We start from the raw sequence: 18326 nt of genomic DNA, 5'->3' as shown, positions 1-18326 counted from the left end.
TATAGTCATCAACTTCACTCAACAAGACTTTATATGATGCTCTTAATGCTGTCATTAAAAAAATGGATGTCAAGCAGCATAAGTAGCCATTATGATGGGTTAATCAAATGTTTGGTTAAAAAAAGGTGGGTTTTTAAAGGAGAAAACTGGATGGCAGAGATTTTGAAAACAACAGCCCAGATGACTAAAGGTACAACCACCAATGATGGCAACAGGAAAAACGTTGGCGCCAAATCCCTAGTTTCCTAACCCCACAAAGTATCAATCTCAGTATTGAAAGTTCCAAATGATCTAACAACCCTGGTGTTTTGGGGAAGGATAGCCCACCGTCAGAAGTTTACAGAAAGTGAATTGAAGGCCAGCTAGAAGAACAGTGAAATAGTCAATTCTCAAGTTGTCAAAGGAGCAAATGATGGTCTTAGTGGCAAGTAAACCAAGATAGGGGCAAAGGAGGTGATATTACAGATGGACTTAGGTGGTGCTTTTGGGAAAGAGGATATGGAGTTAAAAGCTTGGCTTGGGCCAAATTTGATATCAAGTTTTTAAACAGTCCAGATCAGCCTCAGAGGAAAATGGAATGAATGATGGCTATACGGATATATCCCGACAATAACAATCTTCCCAATATTTAACCAAAAGAAATGATGGCTTATTGAAGACAATACCACCCTAGTAGTCTGGCAGCAGAGAAAGAGTATGGAGATAGAATGTCACTGTGATTGACCCCACATTCATAGGAATGGTAGACAATGGAAGTGTAAAGGAACAGATAGATTCTTTATCAACTTTACTTTGAGTGATTTTACCCTTAAAAGGTTCAGGATATTTGTTTCTTTTCCAATGGAATGCTCAATAGAAAAGTCAGTTTTGTTTGCTAGCCAGATAAGCATTCAATGATGCGGTCTCTTTGCATAAGCAACTGTTCTGTTGGAGATTCAAACAGATAATGTTGGATATACTCAGCAAGTCTAGCAGTATCTGTGATGAGAAACAGTGCTGATGTTTCAGGTGTGTGCATGAGTCGCAAAAACCCAGCTTGCAGGTGCAGCAGGTGGTCAGGAAGGCGAATGGGATGCTGGCCTTCATAGCGAGGGGGATTGAATATAAAAGTAGGGAGGTCTTGCTGCAGCTGTATAGGGCATTGGTGAGGCCGCAGCTGGAGTACTGTGTGCAGTTTTGGGCGCCGCACCTGCGCAAGGATATTTTGGCCCTGGAGGGAGTGCAGAGGAGGTTTACTAGGCTGATACCGGAGTTGAGGGGATTGAGCTATGAGGAGAGGCTGAATAAACTAGGCTTGTACTCGTTAGAGTTTAGAAGAATGAGGGGAGATCTCATTGAGACGTATAAGATGATGAATGGGATGGATAGGATAGAGGTGGAGAGACTCTTCCCGCTCAAAAAAGACAGTAGGACTAGGGGGCACAGCCTCAAGATAAAGGGGAGGCGGTTTAGAACGGAGTTGAGGAGGAACTTCTTCACTCAAAGGGTGGTGAATCTCTGGAATTCTCTGCCCGTTGAAGTGGTGGAGGCTGCCTCGCTAAATATTTTTAAGAAGCGGGTTGATGGGTTCTTGATAAGAGAGGGGATTAAGGGTTATGGGGAGAGGGCGGGAAAGTGGAACTGAGCCACAACAGATCAGCCATGATCTTATTGAATGGCGGGGCAGGCTCGAAGGGCTAGATGGCCTACTCCTGCTCCTATTTCTTATGTTCTTATGTTCTTATCTTTCATAGTTATTGGTGCAGTTATGATGAAAAGTCAAAGATCTGGAACTTAACTCTATTCCTCTCTACACTATTGCTGCCAGACCTGCAGAGTATTTTCAGCTTTTATTCCAGATTTCCAGCAGCTGCAGTATTTTTGTCTCCAAGGGAATACCTCCTGCAAGGACATATGGGTGCAAGATAAGCGACAACTCATCCAGTTGAATGATTTGACTAGTATTGGTTATTCCATATGTTTAATTGTTGATAACAAGAGCCAGTGAACATTATTACTTATTGTTTTCTACTCGTTGGGCTGGCATTTATTGCCCTTGAACTGAGTGGTTTACCAAGTCATTTCAGAGGGCATTTTAAGAATCAACCACTTTGCTGTGGACCTGGAGTCACATGTAGACCAGACCAGGTAAGGGTGGCAGATTTCCTTCCAAGGACCAGATGGGTTTTTACGACAATCAGCAATGGTGTCATTGTCATCATTTGATTTTAATAACAGACTTTTTATTGAATTGAAACTTCACCATCTGCCACAGTGGAATTCAAACCTGGCTCCCCAGAACATTACCTCAGGTCTCTGGATTACTAGTCCAATGACAATGTCACTGTACCACCGTCTCCCCCAATTATTTGTGGAAAAACTAGCAAATTTATAACATCTGATCTTCAATAAATGAGAAAGAACAGACAAGCAAATATTCACCAATAAGATAATAGCACCAAGGACAGCTCTTTCCAACTTTATATCTTAAAATTGTTGACACTTCAGGGGTGGCTTCTCAGGACTCAAACCAGGTACTGCAGATGTGAACACTCCTACTGTAACTTACACTTTATTCATCCAGTCTAATACTATGTACAACTTAATCCCTCGAGTACAATTACTTCCTTTGAGTCTGTGTGTCTTGCGTCTTTCTCTGCTGGGTGGACAAACAAATTAACTGAATTGTTACTCGTCTTATCTTGGCATTGGGATCTACCTTGTGATGTTCAGGAACCTTCCACAGTGCCAGTCAAAAGGATGTCTTTTTGATGGAAAATCAGAGCTTCAAAGCTACTATTATAGTATTCCATTATCCAACATCATGTACTGCTGCCATTTATTTATTATAGTCACAAGTAAGCTGACATTAACACCGCAATGAAGTTATTGTGAAAATCCCCTAGTTACCACACTCTTGCCGCCTATTTGGGTACACTGAGGGAGAATTTAGCCAATGCACAGTCTTCCAAACTGTGGGAGGAAACCAGAGCACCCAGAGGAAACCCACACAGACACAGGGAGAACATGCAGACGGCACAGACAGTGAACCAAGCCAGGAGTAGAACCCAGGTCCCTAGGGCTGTGAAGCAGCAATGCCAACCATTGTGCCACCTGACATGTTGACAAATCTACATTTTATTAAATAAATAGATATGAAAAGAAGAAAGTATGAAGTACCTAGAATCTCTGTGCTTTCTGACACTCTTTCATCTTCCACATACTCAGACTCTCCTGTAAGAAAGATACACTCATTTGTTTACAGCCCAAGATATAGCATCCAATTTAGTTACTAACCTGAAGTTTCTGCACATTCATATACTGTCTCTTCTAGTATTTTAAATTCAAAAAGAATTCTGCCACTATGCTTAAAATTAGTGATTTAAAGTGTGGAGTACAAACCTTGAGTGTCTGCTTCTTCAGGTCCAGATTCAACTGCTTCATGTTTAACTTCTTCTGCAAATGGAAAGCAAACCCCTCGATTAAGTTATTAGAAATATGCTACAAACTCAGATTTACCTGGAAAGAAATTTCAGCTTCAACACCCCAAAATGAGCATGGGAAGCTCAGGAACAAACCATTGTTTGGGCATCTGCATTTATGTACAATTCAGTGGAAACAATGCAGCATTAAATGGACTGCCCATAAAGGGAGGGTCATAGAATTCCTGCAGTGCAGAAGGCTGCCATTCAGCCCATCAATCTATTAGTCTGACAGAGTGTCTTATCCAGGACCTATCTCCATAACCCCACGTATTACCTCACTAATCTCCCTAACCTACACATCTTGGGATACTTGAGGGGCAATTTAGCATGGCCAATCCCTAATCTGCACATCTTTGGACTGTGGGAGGAAAATTGGTCACCCAGAGGAAAGCCATGCAGATATGGGGAGAACAGACAAACTCCGCACATACTAACACCCAAAGCTGGAAATCAAACTTGAGTTGTGAGGCAGCAGTACTGGCTACCGTGCTGACTACATTCTACAGATCAAAACCTGAAATCAATTGATTTTGCAGTTATCATTTTGGATTTTTAGTAATTTCAGCAAAATATTCTGTGCTTGCTTCCCAAGTAGAATAGATCTGATTGCAATGCCTTAGATTTTCCACTTTAAATGAAGTTTTAACAGGTCCCAGGTCTCTGTAACTGCACAGAATTTGTTTATGAGTGTGACATGTCAAATCCAAAACATAGCCGTCTAAAGAATGGTTTATCTGAAGCAGCCCCTGAATCTGATTTTATTCTGTCCAAAATTACAGCGTATTATCTCTTTTTGTCACCAAAGGTTTGGCTCAATGTCCGACTGCATAGCTATTGCCATGCAAAACAATTTGGAAAACTGTGCATTGAACAAATTGCCTGCCCAACAATAATGAAATTTTAATGGGAACTTTTTTTTAAAGGCAGTCTAAATTCAGATTCTTATAGTCATACATTTGCAAATCAAAACCATAAAGTTGTAGTGGTGCGAGACATGAAAAATGTAATTCACTGTAAAATGGGGTACTCCTCTAAATTCAGGATTATGGTACTACCTCTTGTAGAGGGCACTTTACTCAGTATCTAGCTTGTGAGACTTCAGTGTTTGTTATTAAACCAAGGTATCCTGTTGTATACGTTAGGAATATCAAAACTTGAACCTCAGTATTTCATTTCCTGGGAATAAAGAAACAATGTTCATTTTTCCCCACCACTTCAGCTTCTGATCTCTCTCATCATCTAACCTTTTCTCTCATGTTCTTTTTCCTTCAGCGAATGTCTGCAATGCCTCTTGATCACTTATAACTGTGTCTTTTAATAGTCAATTCCTTCTCCCTGATGAGCACTGTATCTCCTTTAGGACTACCTAGAAGACTTATTACTGAGCAGTATCCAGTTCCTTGTTTTAATTTCTGAATTTGTGTAGCTTTTCTTCATCATGCTAAGCTTGGCTCAGTGGTAGTACTCTCATCTACTCCAGAAACTCAAGAGGGTTGATGAGGGTAGTGTAATTGAAGTAGTCTATATTGATTTTCAGAAAGGCTTTTGACAAGGTCCCACATAAGAACATAAGAAATAGGAGCAGGAGTAGGCCATCTATGGCAGACTGGTTAAACAAAAGCCCATAGGATCAGTGAAATGTTGCAAACTGGACACAAAATAGCAGTGGCAGAATACAAACAGTAATTTCTGAAGGATGTTTTTGCAACTGGAAAGCTGTTTCCATTGGTGTTCTGCAGGGCTCAGGACTAGGTCCCCTGCTTTTAGTGGTACATTTTAATGATTTAGGCATAATCAAGAAGTTTACAGACAATTTAGGATAATAATGGACTTGTCAGGTGGGCAGAAAAGTGGCAAAGGAATTCAACCCACAAAACTGAGAAGTGATGCATTTAGACTGGTCAAACAAGGCAAAGGAATTTAACAGGAGAATAAGGACAGGAGCACAGGAAATGCGGGTCCTTGGAATGAGCATTCACAGATCCCTGAAGATAACAGAATAGGTCAAAAGGGTAGTTCACGAGGCATATGGACTCTTTTCCTTTATTAGTCAAGGAGGTTATGCAGGAACTATATAAATCATTAATTAAGCCACAACTTTGTTACCTCATTCCAGTAAGAATGTAACTATACGAGAGGGGATCCAGAGAACATTTACAAAGATGTTGCCAGGACTTGAAAATTGTAGCTAAGAAAGAAAGATTGGGTAGGTTGGGGTTGTTCTCACTGGAACAGAGGAGGCCGAACAGAGATTTGATTGAGACATACAAATTTGTGAGGGACCTCGACAGAGTGGATGGGAAAGGTCAAAGTTGGCTTAACAGGAATCAAAATGGTTGATGGCTGCCCTTGCGAATGGAAAGCCACTTCAAGTGTTATTCCGCAGGGCTCGGTGTCAGGATCCCCACTGTTTATGTATTAACGATTTGGACTTGAATGTGGGGGGCACGAGTGGGAAACGTGCAGGCAACACTAAAAATAATCAACGGCATAGTGGATAGTGTAGAAGATAGCTGCAAGCTCCAAAATGATATAGATAGGTTGGTGGTGTGGGAAAGTGACAGATGGCGTCAACGCACTTAGAGAGGTGAAACAGTAGAAGGGAATACATGATAAACATAAATATACTGAGAGGGGTAGATGGAGTGAGAGATCTTGGCAAACAAGAAACTCTGCAGATTCTTCTTTTTCAAGTGATAATCCAATTTTCTCTTGAATGCCTCAACTGAACCTGCTGGCACCACATTCAGGCAGTACATTCCAAATCCTAACCACTCGCTGTGTGGAAAAGTTTTCTCTCTTGTTGCCATTGCTTCTTTTGCCAATTCCTTTAAACCTGTGTCCTCTTATCCTTGATTCTTCCACCAAAGGGAACATTTTTTCCTTATCTAGTCTGTCAACAACAGTCACAATTTTGAATAACTAATAAATCCCATTTCAACCTTCGTTTATCTAAGGGAAACAGTCCCAACCTCTCCAACCAAGGTAACTAAAGTTCCTCATTCCTACAACCATTTTTGTGAACCTTTTTTGCATTCTCACTGACATCCTCTCATAGTCCCAAATACATGGTGCCCAGAACGGTACACAATACACCAGTTAAGGCTAAACCAATTTACAACACAAGTTAAAGATAACTTCCTTGCTTTTGTACTCTATGCCCCTATCAATAAAACTTATGATGCTGTACATTTTATTAACCACTCTCTCAATTTGCCTTTATTGAAAGTGGCAGGACAAAGTATTGCGGGTGCTGGAATTTGGAACAAAAATAGAAAATGTTGGAAAATCTCATCAGATCTGACTCTGTGGCGAGAGTGACATTTCATCATCCAGACTCAAAATGTTGGTTCTATTCTGTCTCTCCACAGATGGTGTCAGACCTGCTGAGATTTTAGTGTCTTCTACTTTTGTTTCCACCACCTTCAATGCCTTATGCACAGATACACCTGGTTCTCTTTGCGATTGCAACCCGCTTAGAATTCAAGCCTTTATTTTATATTGTCTTTCTGCATTCTTCCTACCAAAATGAATCATTTCACAGAATTAGATTTCATTTGCCTGCCTATTCTACCAACCTATGATCTTTTGAAGTTCTACACTATCTAATCACAGTTCACAACATTTCCAAGTTTCACATCATCTGCAAATTTTGAAATAGTGCCCCATATGTCAGTACCAAGTCATTTATATACATAAAAAATAACAACAGTCCCAAAATCAGCCCCTAGGAAACTCAACTACAAATCTTCCTGCAATTTGAAAAACACACATTATCTTCACTTACTGACTCCTATTATTCAATTTTATATCCATGTTGCTACTGTCCCCTTTGAGCTCTAACTTTGCTCACACATCTGTTGTGTACACCAAATGCCTTTTGGAAGGCCACATCTACAACAACAGAATTACCCTCATTAACCCTCTCTATCACTTCAACAAGCTCCAGCAAGTCGATTAAACACTATTTTCCCTTAACCAAATTCATCCATAATGAACCTGTATTTACACAGCAGACTTTTGGTTTTATCTTGTTGATTCTGCAAAGGATCCATCAGATTGGAAACTCTTTCAAAACAAAGACAAAGCCAGTAAGCCCAACACCCGTCACAGGAAAATACTAGAATATATCATCAAGGAGGTTATAACAGGGCAGTTACAACATCTTAATGCAGATCAGGCAGAGTCAACATGGTTTTAGAGTTTTTTGGGGAATTAAGTAACATGGATAATGAGGAACCGGTATCTGTGGCATACTTGGATTTTCAAAAGGCTTTTGGTAAGATGCCACTTCAAAGATCACAGCAAAATAAGAGCATAAGGTGTAAGGGGAACATATCATCATGGATAGAGGATTAATTGGCTAACAGAAAGCAGGGATAAATGGATTATTTTTTGGGTTAGTAAGCTGTAACTAAGAGCGCCACAGGGAGCTGTGCTGGATGAAGGGACTGAATGAGTGATTGCTAAATTTGCTGGTGACATGATAGGTAGAAAAGTAAATTATAAGGACGATATAAAGAGACAACAAAGGAATTTAGACAGTTAACAAAAAATTGGTAGATGGCGAAAACGTGAACTTGCCCACTTTCACAAGAAGAATGGAACATCAGTATGTTATTTAAACAGTGTAAGATTGTTAAACTCAGTACAAGAGTGGTCTCTGTGCCCTGGTACACAAATCACAAACAGCAAGTGATTAAGAAGGTAATGTTGTTTATTGCAAGAGAACATAAGAAATAGGAGCAGGAGTAGGCCATCCAGCCCTTTGAGTCTGCCCCGCCATTCAATAAGATCATGGCTGATCTGTCGCTGCTCAGTTCCACTTTCCCGCCCTCTCCCCATAACCCTTAATCCCCTCTCCTATCAAAAACCCATCAACCCGCGTCTTAAAAATATTTAGCGAGGCAGCCTCCACCACTTCAACGGGCAGAGAATTCCAGAGATTCACCACCCTTTGAGTGAAGAAGTTCCTCCTCAACTCCGTTCTAAACCGCCCCCCTTTTATCTTGAGGCTGTGCCCCCTAGTCCTATTGTCTTTTTTGAGCGGGAAGAGTCTTTCCACCTCTATCCTATCCATCCCATTCATCATCTTATACGTCTCAATGAGATCTCCCCTCATTCTTCTAAACTCTAACGAGTACAAGCCCAGTTTATTCAGCCTCTCCTCATAGCTCAACCCCCTCAACTCCGGTATCAGCCTAGTAAACCTCCTCTGCACTCCCTCCAAGGCCAAAATATCTTTGTGCAGGTGCGGCGCCCAAAAATGTACACAGTACTCCAGTTGCGGCCTCACCAATGCAAAATACAAAAATGCAAAAGAGAAGTAAGGAAGCTTTGCGACAATAGTATAGGACATTGTTGAGATCACATCTGGAGTTGTGTACAGCACTGGCCTCCTCAGCTGAGAAAAAACACATCAGCAGTTCAGAGAAGGTTCATTTGGAATGAAACGATTACCTCATCAGGAAAGGTTGGGCCGGTGCCCATTGGAATTTAGAAGAAAGAGAGATGATCTTATTGAAACATAAGATTCTGAGGGAAATTAATAGGGTGAACGCTGAAGGGAGGTTTCCCATACTGGGACAGACTACAATGAGGAGACACTCTTTAAAAATAAGGAATCTTAATTTAAGATGGACACAAGGAGAAATCAGTCTCTTCCCCCCTCCCCCAAAACAACTGTTCCACACTTTTCTTCTCCCCCACCTCTCCCTCTCCGTGTCTCTCATGCTTCCCTTTCTTCCTGCCACAGTGCATCTCACTTCTGATATCCCACATCACTTTACAGCAATGGCCCCTGGATGACAAGAGGGAACCCTAACTTTGCTCACATAAACCCAAGCATGACCAATAATGCAAGTACGAGCAAATTAAATCAACTTGGGATCTTGCTGGTTTGCACCACCACCTGGAGGTTCGCCAAGTCACCCATCATTCTGACTTGGAAATATATCACCATTCTTTCACAGCTACTGAGTCAAAATCCTGCAAATCCCTCCCTAAACTGTACTCTGGGTGTATCTGCAACTCAGGAATTGTTATGGTTTGAGAAGGCAGCTCACCACCACCTTCTCATGGGAAACTTGGGTGGACAATAAAAACTGGTCAAGCCAGTGACACCCACAAGCTATAAATGAATAAAAATAAATGTACTTTAAATCATAGAATGCGTATGCAGAAATACGCCATTCAGTCCATCGAACCTGCACCAACAATCCCACCCAGGCCCTAGACCCTTAACCCCAAGTATTTACCTCACTAACCACGCCAACCTACACATCTTGGGACACTAACGGGCAATTTATCATGCCCAATGCACCTAGCCTGCACGTCTTTGAACTGTGGGAGGAAACTGGAGCACCCAGGGAGAGCTTATGAACTCCAGTCACCTGAGGCTGGAATTGAACCCAGGAACGTGGCACTGTGCAGCAGCAGTGCTAACCACTGTGCCACATGCCACCCAATTTGGTACTCATTGTATAATCCTGCTGGATTACAGTGATCCTTACTCCTGGGAAAATAACGGCTCACTTAAACGTTTTGCAGATGTGGGATCATCATTGCTGAAATATACTAACTAATGAGAATTTTGTGCCAATTCACCTGTGTAAAAAAATTATACTTTGTAAAAGCTCACCTGCTTCACCATCTTCTGAATGTTCACCCCCGGCATCAAATTCATCTGGCCGTTTCCCTATTGATTCTTCTTCCTTTTTAAGGGCCTCTTCTACATAATTATGAAAAAAAGGTGTGCTTCTAAACCTTGTATAAATGGTAAAATTCAAAGCTTGTATCAAGCCAGCTCTGAAGACCAAGGTTATTATTAGTTTAGTACTTTCAAATAAGGTGCTTATAAAAATAGAGTTAAAACACAAATTATTGCATACTCTATATGGTTAACAGCACAAGAACTAGGAGCAGGAGTAGGCCATCTGGCCTCTCGAGCCTGCTCTGCCATTCAATAACATCATGGCTGATCTTTTTCTGGGCTCAGCTCCACTTACCCACCTCCTCATCATAACCTTTAATTCCTTTAATGTTCAAAAATTTATCTATCCTTGCCTTAATAACATTCAATAAAGTAGCCTCAATTGCTTCACTAAGCAGGAAAATCCAGATTCACAACCTTTTGTGTGAAGAAGTTCCTCCTCAATTTAGTCCCAAATCTGCTCCCCTTCATTGTGAGACTATGTCCCCTTGTTCTAGTTTCACCCACCAATGGTGACTACTTCTCTGCCTTATCTACTCCCTTCATGATATTATATGTTTCTATTAGATCTTCCCTCATTCTTCTGAATTCCAGTCTACTTAGTTTCTCCTCATAAACCAACCCTCTCAACTCCAGTATCAAAGTAGTGAATCTCCTCTGTACCCACTCCAGTGCCAGTATATTCTTTTTCAGATAAGGAGGCCAAAATTGTACACAGTATTCCAGGTGTGGCCTCACCAGCACCTTATACAGCTGCAACATAACCTCACTGTTTTAAACTCCATCCCCCCAGCAATGAAGAACAAAATTCCATTTGCCTTCTTAATTACCTGCTGTACCTACAAACCAACTCCTTGTGATTCTTGCACAAGCACACCCTGCTCCCTCTGCACAGCAGCATGCTACAATTTTTTGTCATTTAAATAACAGACCATTTTGCTGTTATTCCTACCAAAGTGGATGACCTCATGTTGACCAACATTGTACTCCATCTGCCAGACTCTCGCCCACTCACTTAGACTATATATATCCCTTTGCAGATTTTCACGTCCTCTGCACACTTTGCTCTGCCACTCATCTTAGTGTCATCTGCGAATTTTGACACACTACATTTGGTCCCCAACTCCAAATCACCTATGTAAATTGTAAACAATTGTGGTCTCAACACTGATCCCTGAGATACACCACCAGTCACTGATCACCAACCAGAAAAACACCCATTTACCGCCCCCCCTTTACTTCCTGTTAGTTAACCAATCCTCTATTCATGCTAATACATTACCTGTAACACTGTGCATCTTTATCTTATGCAGCACCTTGTCAAATGCCTTCTGGAAATCTAGATACACCACATCCACAGGTTCCCCATTGTCCACTGCACATGCAATGTTCTCAAAGAATTCCACCAAATTAGTCAAACATGACCTGCCCTTCACGAACCCGTGCTGCGTCTTGCCAATGGAACAACTTATATCCAGATGTCTCACTATTTCTTCCTTGGTGATAGATTCAAGCATTTTCCTTACTACAGAAGTTAAGCTAACCAGCCTATAGTTACCTGCCTTTTGTCTACCTCCTTTTTTAAACAGTGGTGTCATATTTATTTTCCAATTTGCGGAAACCACCCCAGATTTCAGCGAATTTTGGTAAATTACCACGAGTACATTTGCTATTTCCCCTGCCATCTCTTTTAGTACCCTGGGATGCATTCGATCAGGGCCAGGATATTTATCTATCTTTAGCTCCATTAGCTGCCCAATGCTACCTTTTTCATGATAATGATAGTTTCTAGGTCCTCACCTGCCATAGCCTTCTTTTCATCAATTTTTGGCACGTTATTTGTGTCTTCCACTGCGAAGACCAATACAAAATACCTTTCATTCCTCTATGTATATTTATTATTTGGTTGAAATTTTCATAATTCCCACAAAAAAGTCCAAGAGTTTTTAAAATTACTACATTGCTGGGCTTTTTATACTCACTCCAAACTACAGGTGAAAACCAAACCTCTGTTTACCTTATTTCCAATTCATAACAAATCCCGTTAAACAATCACACATACCCTTTCTAACCTACATCGAGGTGTGCCACAAAAGAGACCATTTTAAAATATTCAAATCTCTCCATGGCCTCACTCCTCCCCATCTCTGCAATCTTCTCCAGCCCTACATCTCACCTGGATATTCGCACTCCTTCAATTATGGCACCTTTCACTTATTACTTCAGCGCTATCAGTCATGCCTTTACCTGCCAAGACTCAATGCTCTGGAATGTTCTCTCAAAACTTCTCCACCTCTCTCTCTCCTCAAACCCTACCTCTTCAACAAGCTTTTAACCATCTGTCCTAAACTCATGCAAAAAGTGGAATGTTTTTATATTTAGTGTTAAAAATACTAACTCGATGCAAATTGTTCTATTATCACTATTTCGCATTCATTTGTCTGTTCAGCACCACCCTACAAAAACTAAACCAGCAAATTCAAACACTCTTTCACATCTAATTGAAATAGGCTGGGGTCAAGGGGTCCTTTACAAGAGGCAAAGCAAACTTATGAATTCTTCACTAACTATACAACTTTTGTTTAGAAGTATCACACCAATTAGCATCTCATTGAACTTATTTCTTCAATCTGTATTGATGTTGCTCAATGTCTGAAATCATACATTATGCTCCAAAGAGTAAAAAACCTACCTGGAATGGGTTTGAGAGACTCCTGAGTCACAACTGAAGGCGTTGATTGTATTTCTTCTTTGTCAGCCTCTAAAATAATGTATTTGTTCAAACAGCTTTAATTTAAATCATCCTGTAGTTAATAGCTTGCAATGAGACAAAAGGCTGTTTCATTTACTTTATGCTCCTCAAACTTTTGATAATCCACTACCTGGTATTGACTGAACCACTTGACCAGAAATAATTCTATACTTATATTGAAATAGCTAATTCCAGGCTGGATTGTTTTTCAAAAAAGAGGTCAGTTAGATTCCCAATTCTAACTCAGTTTAGGGAGATGAATGGCATTTTTGAATTGTTCCTATGTCACTACCTACCAGAAACAATGATTCAATTTACACTGGTCATAAACCCTACACCAGTCAACAATGCTGTATGCTGATGAACAAATGATTGGACTCAGCAAGAAACAGGAGGACAGATTTATTTAAGTGATAGAAACACAACATAAAACAAAGGGCCAGATTACAGAGATGGCAATGAAGAACAGACTTAAATGCTTTTATTTTGTGCAAGTGCATTTGGAATAAGTGTTAGGTCTAGAAGTATATTCAATGACTCAGAAGTCAAATATTAAAAAATGTGGCATTGAACAGGACATGGGCTAATCTGGAGTCATTTAGGGTTAAGCAAATATAAAATGTTGAAGATGTGTTATCACATCATTAATAAATATAATTCAAAGCCTCCAAAAGGATGAATATAGAGAAAACTGAAGCAGTATAGATAGAAACTAATAATAAGAGCAACAATAGAAAAATGCATGTCAGTACTTGTATGTCAATGCAAGACAAAGAAGTGGATGCCTACCTGTTAAGTTAAGAAAGAGGCTGCACAAAAGTCAATTGTTGCTCATGATACACCAAGCAAGGGCAAACAGAAGGTTGAAATCTGACACAACAATTAAGTTTTAAAATGCAAGTTGAAAGCAGAAATTATACCAAAAAATCTAAATGTTACAGAAAATTATTTCTGAAGATATAAAAATCCACATTAATTAGAACAACTTCTAAAATGTCAACAGCCTAGTTCCAATGAGATTCAAAAAGTGGTGCAATGGCAGAATTCTTGAAAAATAATTTTTCACATCAGTCTTGAAAATTATGATTAATTCATTTCAGCTCAGAATTCTAAAACAGTTGTAGAAATATTAGTAAAGTTTTCACCAGGAGCATCTTCATGGCATTAAATCATCCACTCTTTCACCAAAAGAAACAAGTAACATATGGTACAATAGTCAAAATTACAGCCATGGGGGTGGTTTTCTACACTAATGTAAAAACGGTTGCTGAAATTCAATTTTATTACAGTCATCACAATATTTTTGTTTTTATATGTTAAAGCTGCATGTTAAAGATGGGAGGGAAAAAAACACTACTTGACAAAAATTTAGTCTTTAAGCTATGAACTTGGCATTTGGATAATTTTGTTCATTTTTTCCCCCAGAATTGCTGTAATGCAGTTCATGTTTATTTTATATTACTGTCTGGTAACTTATGAAAAGTTAGTCATTTTTCAAGCTTTTGTTGTGCCATTTCATAATGCAGACATTATTTACCCAGCATTCTATTCCACTCGTGGACTTTTAAAAAAATGCTATGAAACATCTTTAGTCATATGTTCACGATCATTTTTGAGAGTATCCAATCATATGAGAAGTGGAATCTCAAATTACCTGTCTCTAAGAATGTATGCACAGATGGCTGAATTGGTTCTTCCTTTTTCCCAAAATCTTCAGCAGGAACAGGTCCTCCTTCACCTTTCAATCCTGTTTTCAAATGCCAAAGCATTTCATAAAACAGAAGTTGCATCAAGTTCAGCACAGCCCTGAAGAGGATCTCAGGCACATAAATTGTACTAAAGATAACATAAGCAATTGCATTTGGAGGTGAGTATACATTTTATATTCGATTTGGAAAGAAAACAGGAACATATTCTGAAAGCTTTTATTTCAGTCAAGAAAAAGTAGGATGGAGAAGGATACGCATACAATCACATGTACAGATCAAAGTGCTGCATGACTGACATTTCTGGCAAATTTAAATAATGCTCGTTACATAATTCAAGGAAATGCATTCTTCATTCAGTTGGCAAAATAAATATCGGCCAAATATGTATATGTAATGCATTGCAAACTTACTTACTGCAGGACATCACTATTCAAGGCTGTTGAGAAAATCTACTCCCACGTACCCAAGCAGCAACAGCAATCAACTTGGAGATACCAATTACTCCAGCTAAAAGTAAAACCTGTCATACATTTGGACACAACAGGATGTTAATACTGTGAATAGTGTGAATCAGAACGAGCAGGTAGGGTTGAGAATGGAGTTGGTGGTGAGAATATAATATTTGTGGTGACTGCCAAAGGCAACAGTTCGAGTTGTGAAGGATTTTCTAAGAAACTGGAAAACAAATTCACAAGGTTTTTATTTCAGGCAAAAAAAGCAGGGAAAGTGAGAGCAGAAAAAGTCAGCCATTTACACAAGTAGAAAGGGTTGGGGAAAAGATGAAAGGAAAGAAGGCGTGCAGGAGAAGCAGAGAAAAAGGTAAAGATAAAAAGAGGAGGAATTAGAAAAGTCTATCAGTGAAAAGGAAAACTCATTATGAGTATACTGAGCAACTGAATACCAACCTGAAAAGTCAGTCAACTGGCAGTTTGAGACCCAATAAGATCAATGGGGTAGCCAAGCACTGGGAATGCGTGGGTGCAAAGTCCAGGAAGGAAACTGGATTGCAAAGTGAAGGGAACGTGTTATTCTCTTGCTGGTGACTTTTTTCTCTACTTTTGGATACCAGTTCTCACATGGCTAATTATTCATTTCACATTACCATCCAATCGAGCTGCATACACTTAACCTAAATCATTTTAAAGCCAAAATAAAGTTACAAAGTGTTTTGTAACAAATCATTTGGCATTATAATTTCCACTCAGCAGTTACAATACATAACAGGTATCAACAATTGTACTCTTCCATTCTTAACTCACAAACTGCCACTGAGCAAGGCAATACATGGTTTCTTTGTTGATAGTTGAAGAAACTAAGTGGAGTTAACTTTTTTTTAAAACAAATCACTTATTTTAACTGCATACCTAAAGCCATTTGAGACTATGTAAAAAAATCGAAAATTCACAAATTACATCTGAACGTTGCTATATTAAATTTGTGCAAGAGTGCAAACTCAATAATAATTTGGGAACATTCTGCTTCTGTGCTCCTGGCACATGTTAGCTCTAAATAAACTGTGCATTCCCAGTTTGTAATTTTCCATTAATTTCAAGCAGAAAATACATTAAATGTTTTGAATAAAATAAACAATGGGCAATGTAAAAAGTGTGTTGGAGATACCACAAGGCACAATTTTTTTGACCCGGCATTGCTGGAACATGCTGGGAGAATATCAGGAAATTGTGCAGCTGAAGTTGATAATTCTCTGTCCATCCAATTAAAGCAGCAACATACCTGATTCAGAGTAATGCTATAACAGATCGAATAACATTACAAAACTTCAAATTTGTATTCAGCATTGAAAATTTGCATACATACAGGTTTAAGTAAACAGGATTCGTTTTGCTAAAATACCGAGAGCTGGAAAAGATAATGCTCCCATTCAAAATTAAGATGCATATTCAGCCAAGCTCTTTTCAAGCCTAGGAATTCAAATTTCCCATACAATTTCAGCAAAGTAGATTCGGTATAACTCTTCATTTCCAACATACTGAGCATATTTGCATAACCCTCCCAATCAAATAAATACATAACATGAAAAAGCATCAACCCGAGACATATTATATTAAATATTCCTATGCAAAAGTGTCTTTGTGGAACCTGTGACTTCAATAGTGCTGAAGTTTTGAGTTTATGCTGTATTATTTCTAGTATTTCCTGAATGGAAAGTCCCATTTTCACCCATTGCATCACAATGGTGGGTGTTCATTAGACCTAATGGTGTTGACTGCAAAATGTTGTATACTTGCTCTCCACCCTACTTCTCCAGCCACCCCATACTTAGATGCTTGAGTCTTTGTACTCTTGGCTTTACTTCAATTCATTGCCCCCACTCTTTCATCACCACCCTGTTAAGTGCCAGCAACTCCATTATAAGCCAATTGCATTATGTTCCCAGCTGTATAATCACATCAAGCCTCTGAACTGAACTTTAAATTTCATATTACTGGGATGAAGGAGTTGTCTTATGGAGGAAAGGTTGAGCATGTTGGGCCTCTACTGACTGGAGTTTAGATGAGTATTATTAAAATGTAAGATTCTGAGGGACACATAAGGGTACATGCTGAGAAAATATCCTTGTTGGAAAATCTAGAATTAGATGGCACTTTTTAAGACATTTAAGATAAAGATGACGACCACTGAGGCTGGCTCATTGGATAAATTCAAGGTGGAATTCGAAATATCTTCGATTGACAAAGGAATCAAGGTGTATGGGGGACTAAAAGGCCACAATCAGATTGGCCATAATTCAACTGAATAGCGGAGCAATTCATGGGCCAAGTGGCTAGCTTCTGCTCCTATTTTTATCATCTTTATTTAAAGGAAAGTTATTTCATAAAAGGCTAACTTTTTTTTAAATGGCCTTACCTGTAAGAGAGAAAAAAATCTGTTGCCAATTATGCAAATTAATTAGTTGTTTGCAGTTTCAACAGGATTCTCAACAAATCTTTGTGAATTTTCAAACACTCCAGGCTCAAATTATTCCTTCACAAATTGCACAGCACTCAGCAGCAGCCTGGCATGAAGCAGATTTGTACAACGTTTCTACCCTTTAGTAATCAGGTTAAGTTTCATTATTATACCCATTTTTCCAAGCAAAAACATTCCTGTTGGTAACCACCACAAAGAAAAATACGGCTTTCTGAAATATCAAGCTGAAGTGCAAATATCATAGATCAAGATATGACCAACCCTATTCACAGGAAAATGATTTGTAAATTAACAAAGAAAATGTTGCAAAACCTCAGAAGGTATGGCAGCATCTATGGAGCGAGAAAGAGTTAATATTGAATTTGTTACTACTCTTCTCCAGAGCATATATAGTTTCACTTTGTTAAACTTTAACCATCATTTATTTTATAGTTTTCTCAAAGGGGATAATCTATTATGACCACATCAGCATGTCAGTAATTTGGCCATGTAATCAGAGCTGAAAAGCTATAGAGGTCTCTTATAGACGACAAAGTGGATAGCAGCAGAAAGAGTAGTTGACTGAGGCATACTTGGATGACAGACATCAAAGTGGGTGCAAATAAGCTACAGTGGATGTGTGAAGATGGCACAAGGCATGGGAGCATGACATAGCACAACAGCAGATCCTCTGGTAGGAGTAGCTAAAAGGAACAGCAGCAATGTATTGAACAAAGAACAACACAGCACAGGAAACAGGCCCTTAGGCCCAACGAGCC

The 18326-nt window shown here is 39.3% G+C and overlaps 1 protein-coding gene across 8 annotated transcripts in view; it reads right to left on the bottom strand.

Moving 5' to 3' along the window:
* The window catches only part of unm_hu7910 (un-named hu7910), a 209986-nt gene that overhangs the window by 109941 nt on the left and 81719 nt on the right, over positions 1 to 18326 (bottom strand). For 4 of the 8 annotated variants that reach the window (XM_080194175.1, XM_080194176.1, XM_080194177.1 and 1 more), the window contains 6 exons: positions 14583 to 14675; positions 12869 to 12937; positions 11977 to 12027; positions 10105 to 10194; positions 3382 to 3435; positions 3160 to 3213 (listed from right to left, as the gene is read on the bottom strand). In XM_080194175.1, coding sequence (XP_080050301.1) covers positions 3160 to 3213; positions 3382 to 3435; positions 10105 to 10194; positions 11977 to 12027; positions 12869 to 12937; positions 14583 to 14675 — 411 coding nt within the window. The remainder of the gene's footprint in view (positions 1 to 3159; positions 3214 to 3381; positions 3436 to 10104; positions 10195 to 11976; positions 12028 to 12868; positions 12938 to 14582; positions 14676 to 18326) is intronic. The other 4 variants (XM_080194173.1, XM_080194179.1, XM_080194180.1 and 1 more) reach the window with 2 other exon arrangements.

This window comes from Carcharhinus amblyrhynchos, chromosome 8 (assembly GCF_965287045.1).
Source record: "Carcharhinus amblyrhynchos chromosome 8, sCarAmb.v2.hapA, whole genome shotgun sequence".
Lineage (NCBI taxonomy): Eukaryota > Metazoa > Chordata > Chondrichthyes > Carcharhiniformes > Carcharhinidae > Carcharhinus > Carcharhinus amblyrhynchos.
This window is presented reverse-complemented; position numbering and strand designations above follow the sequence as displayed.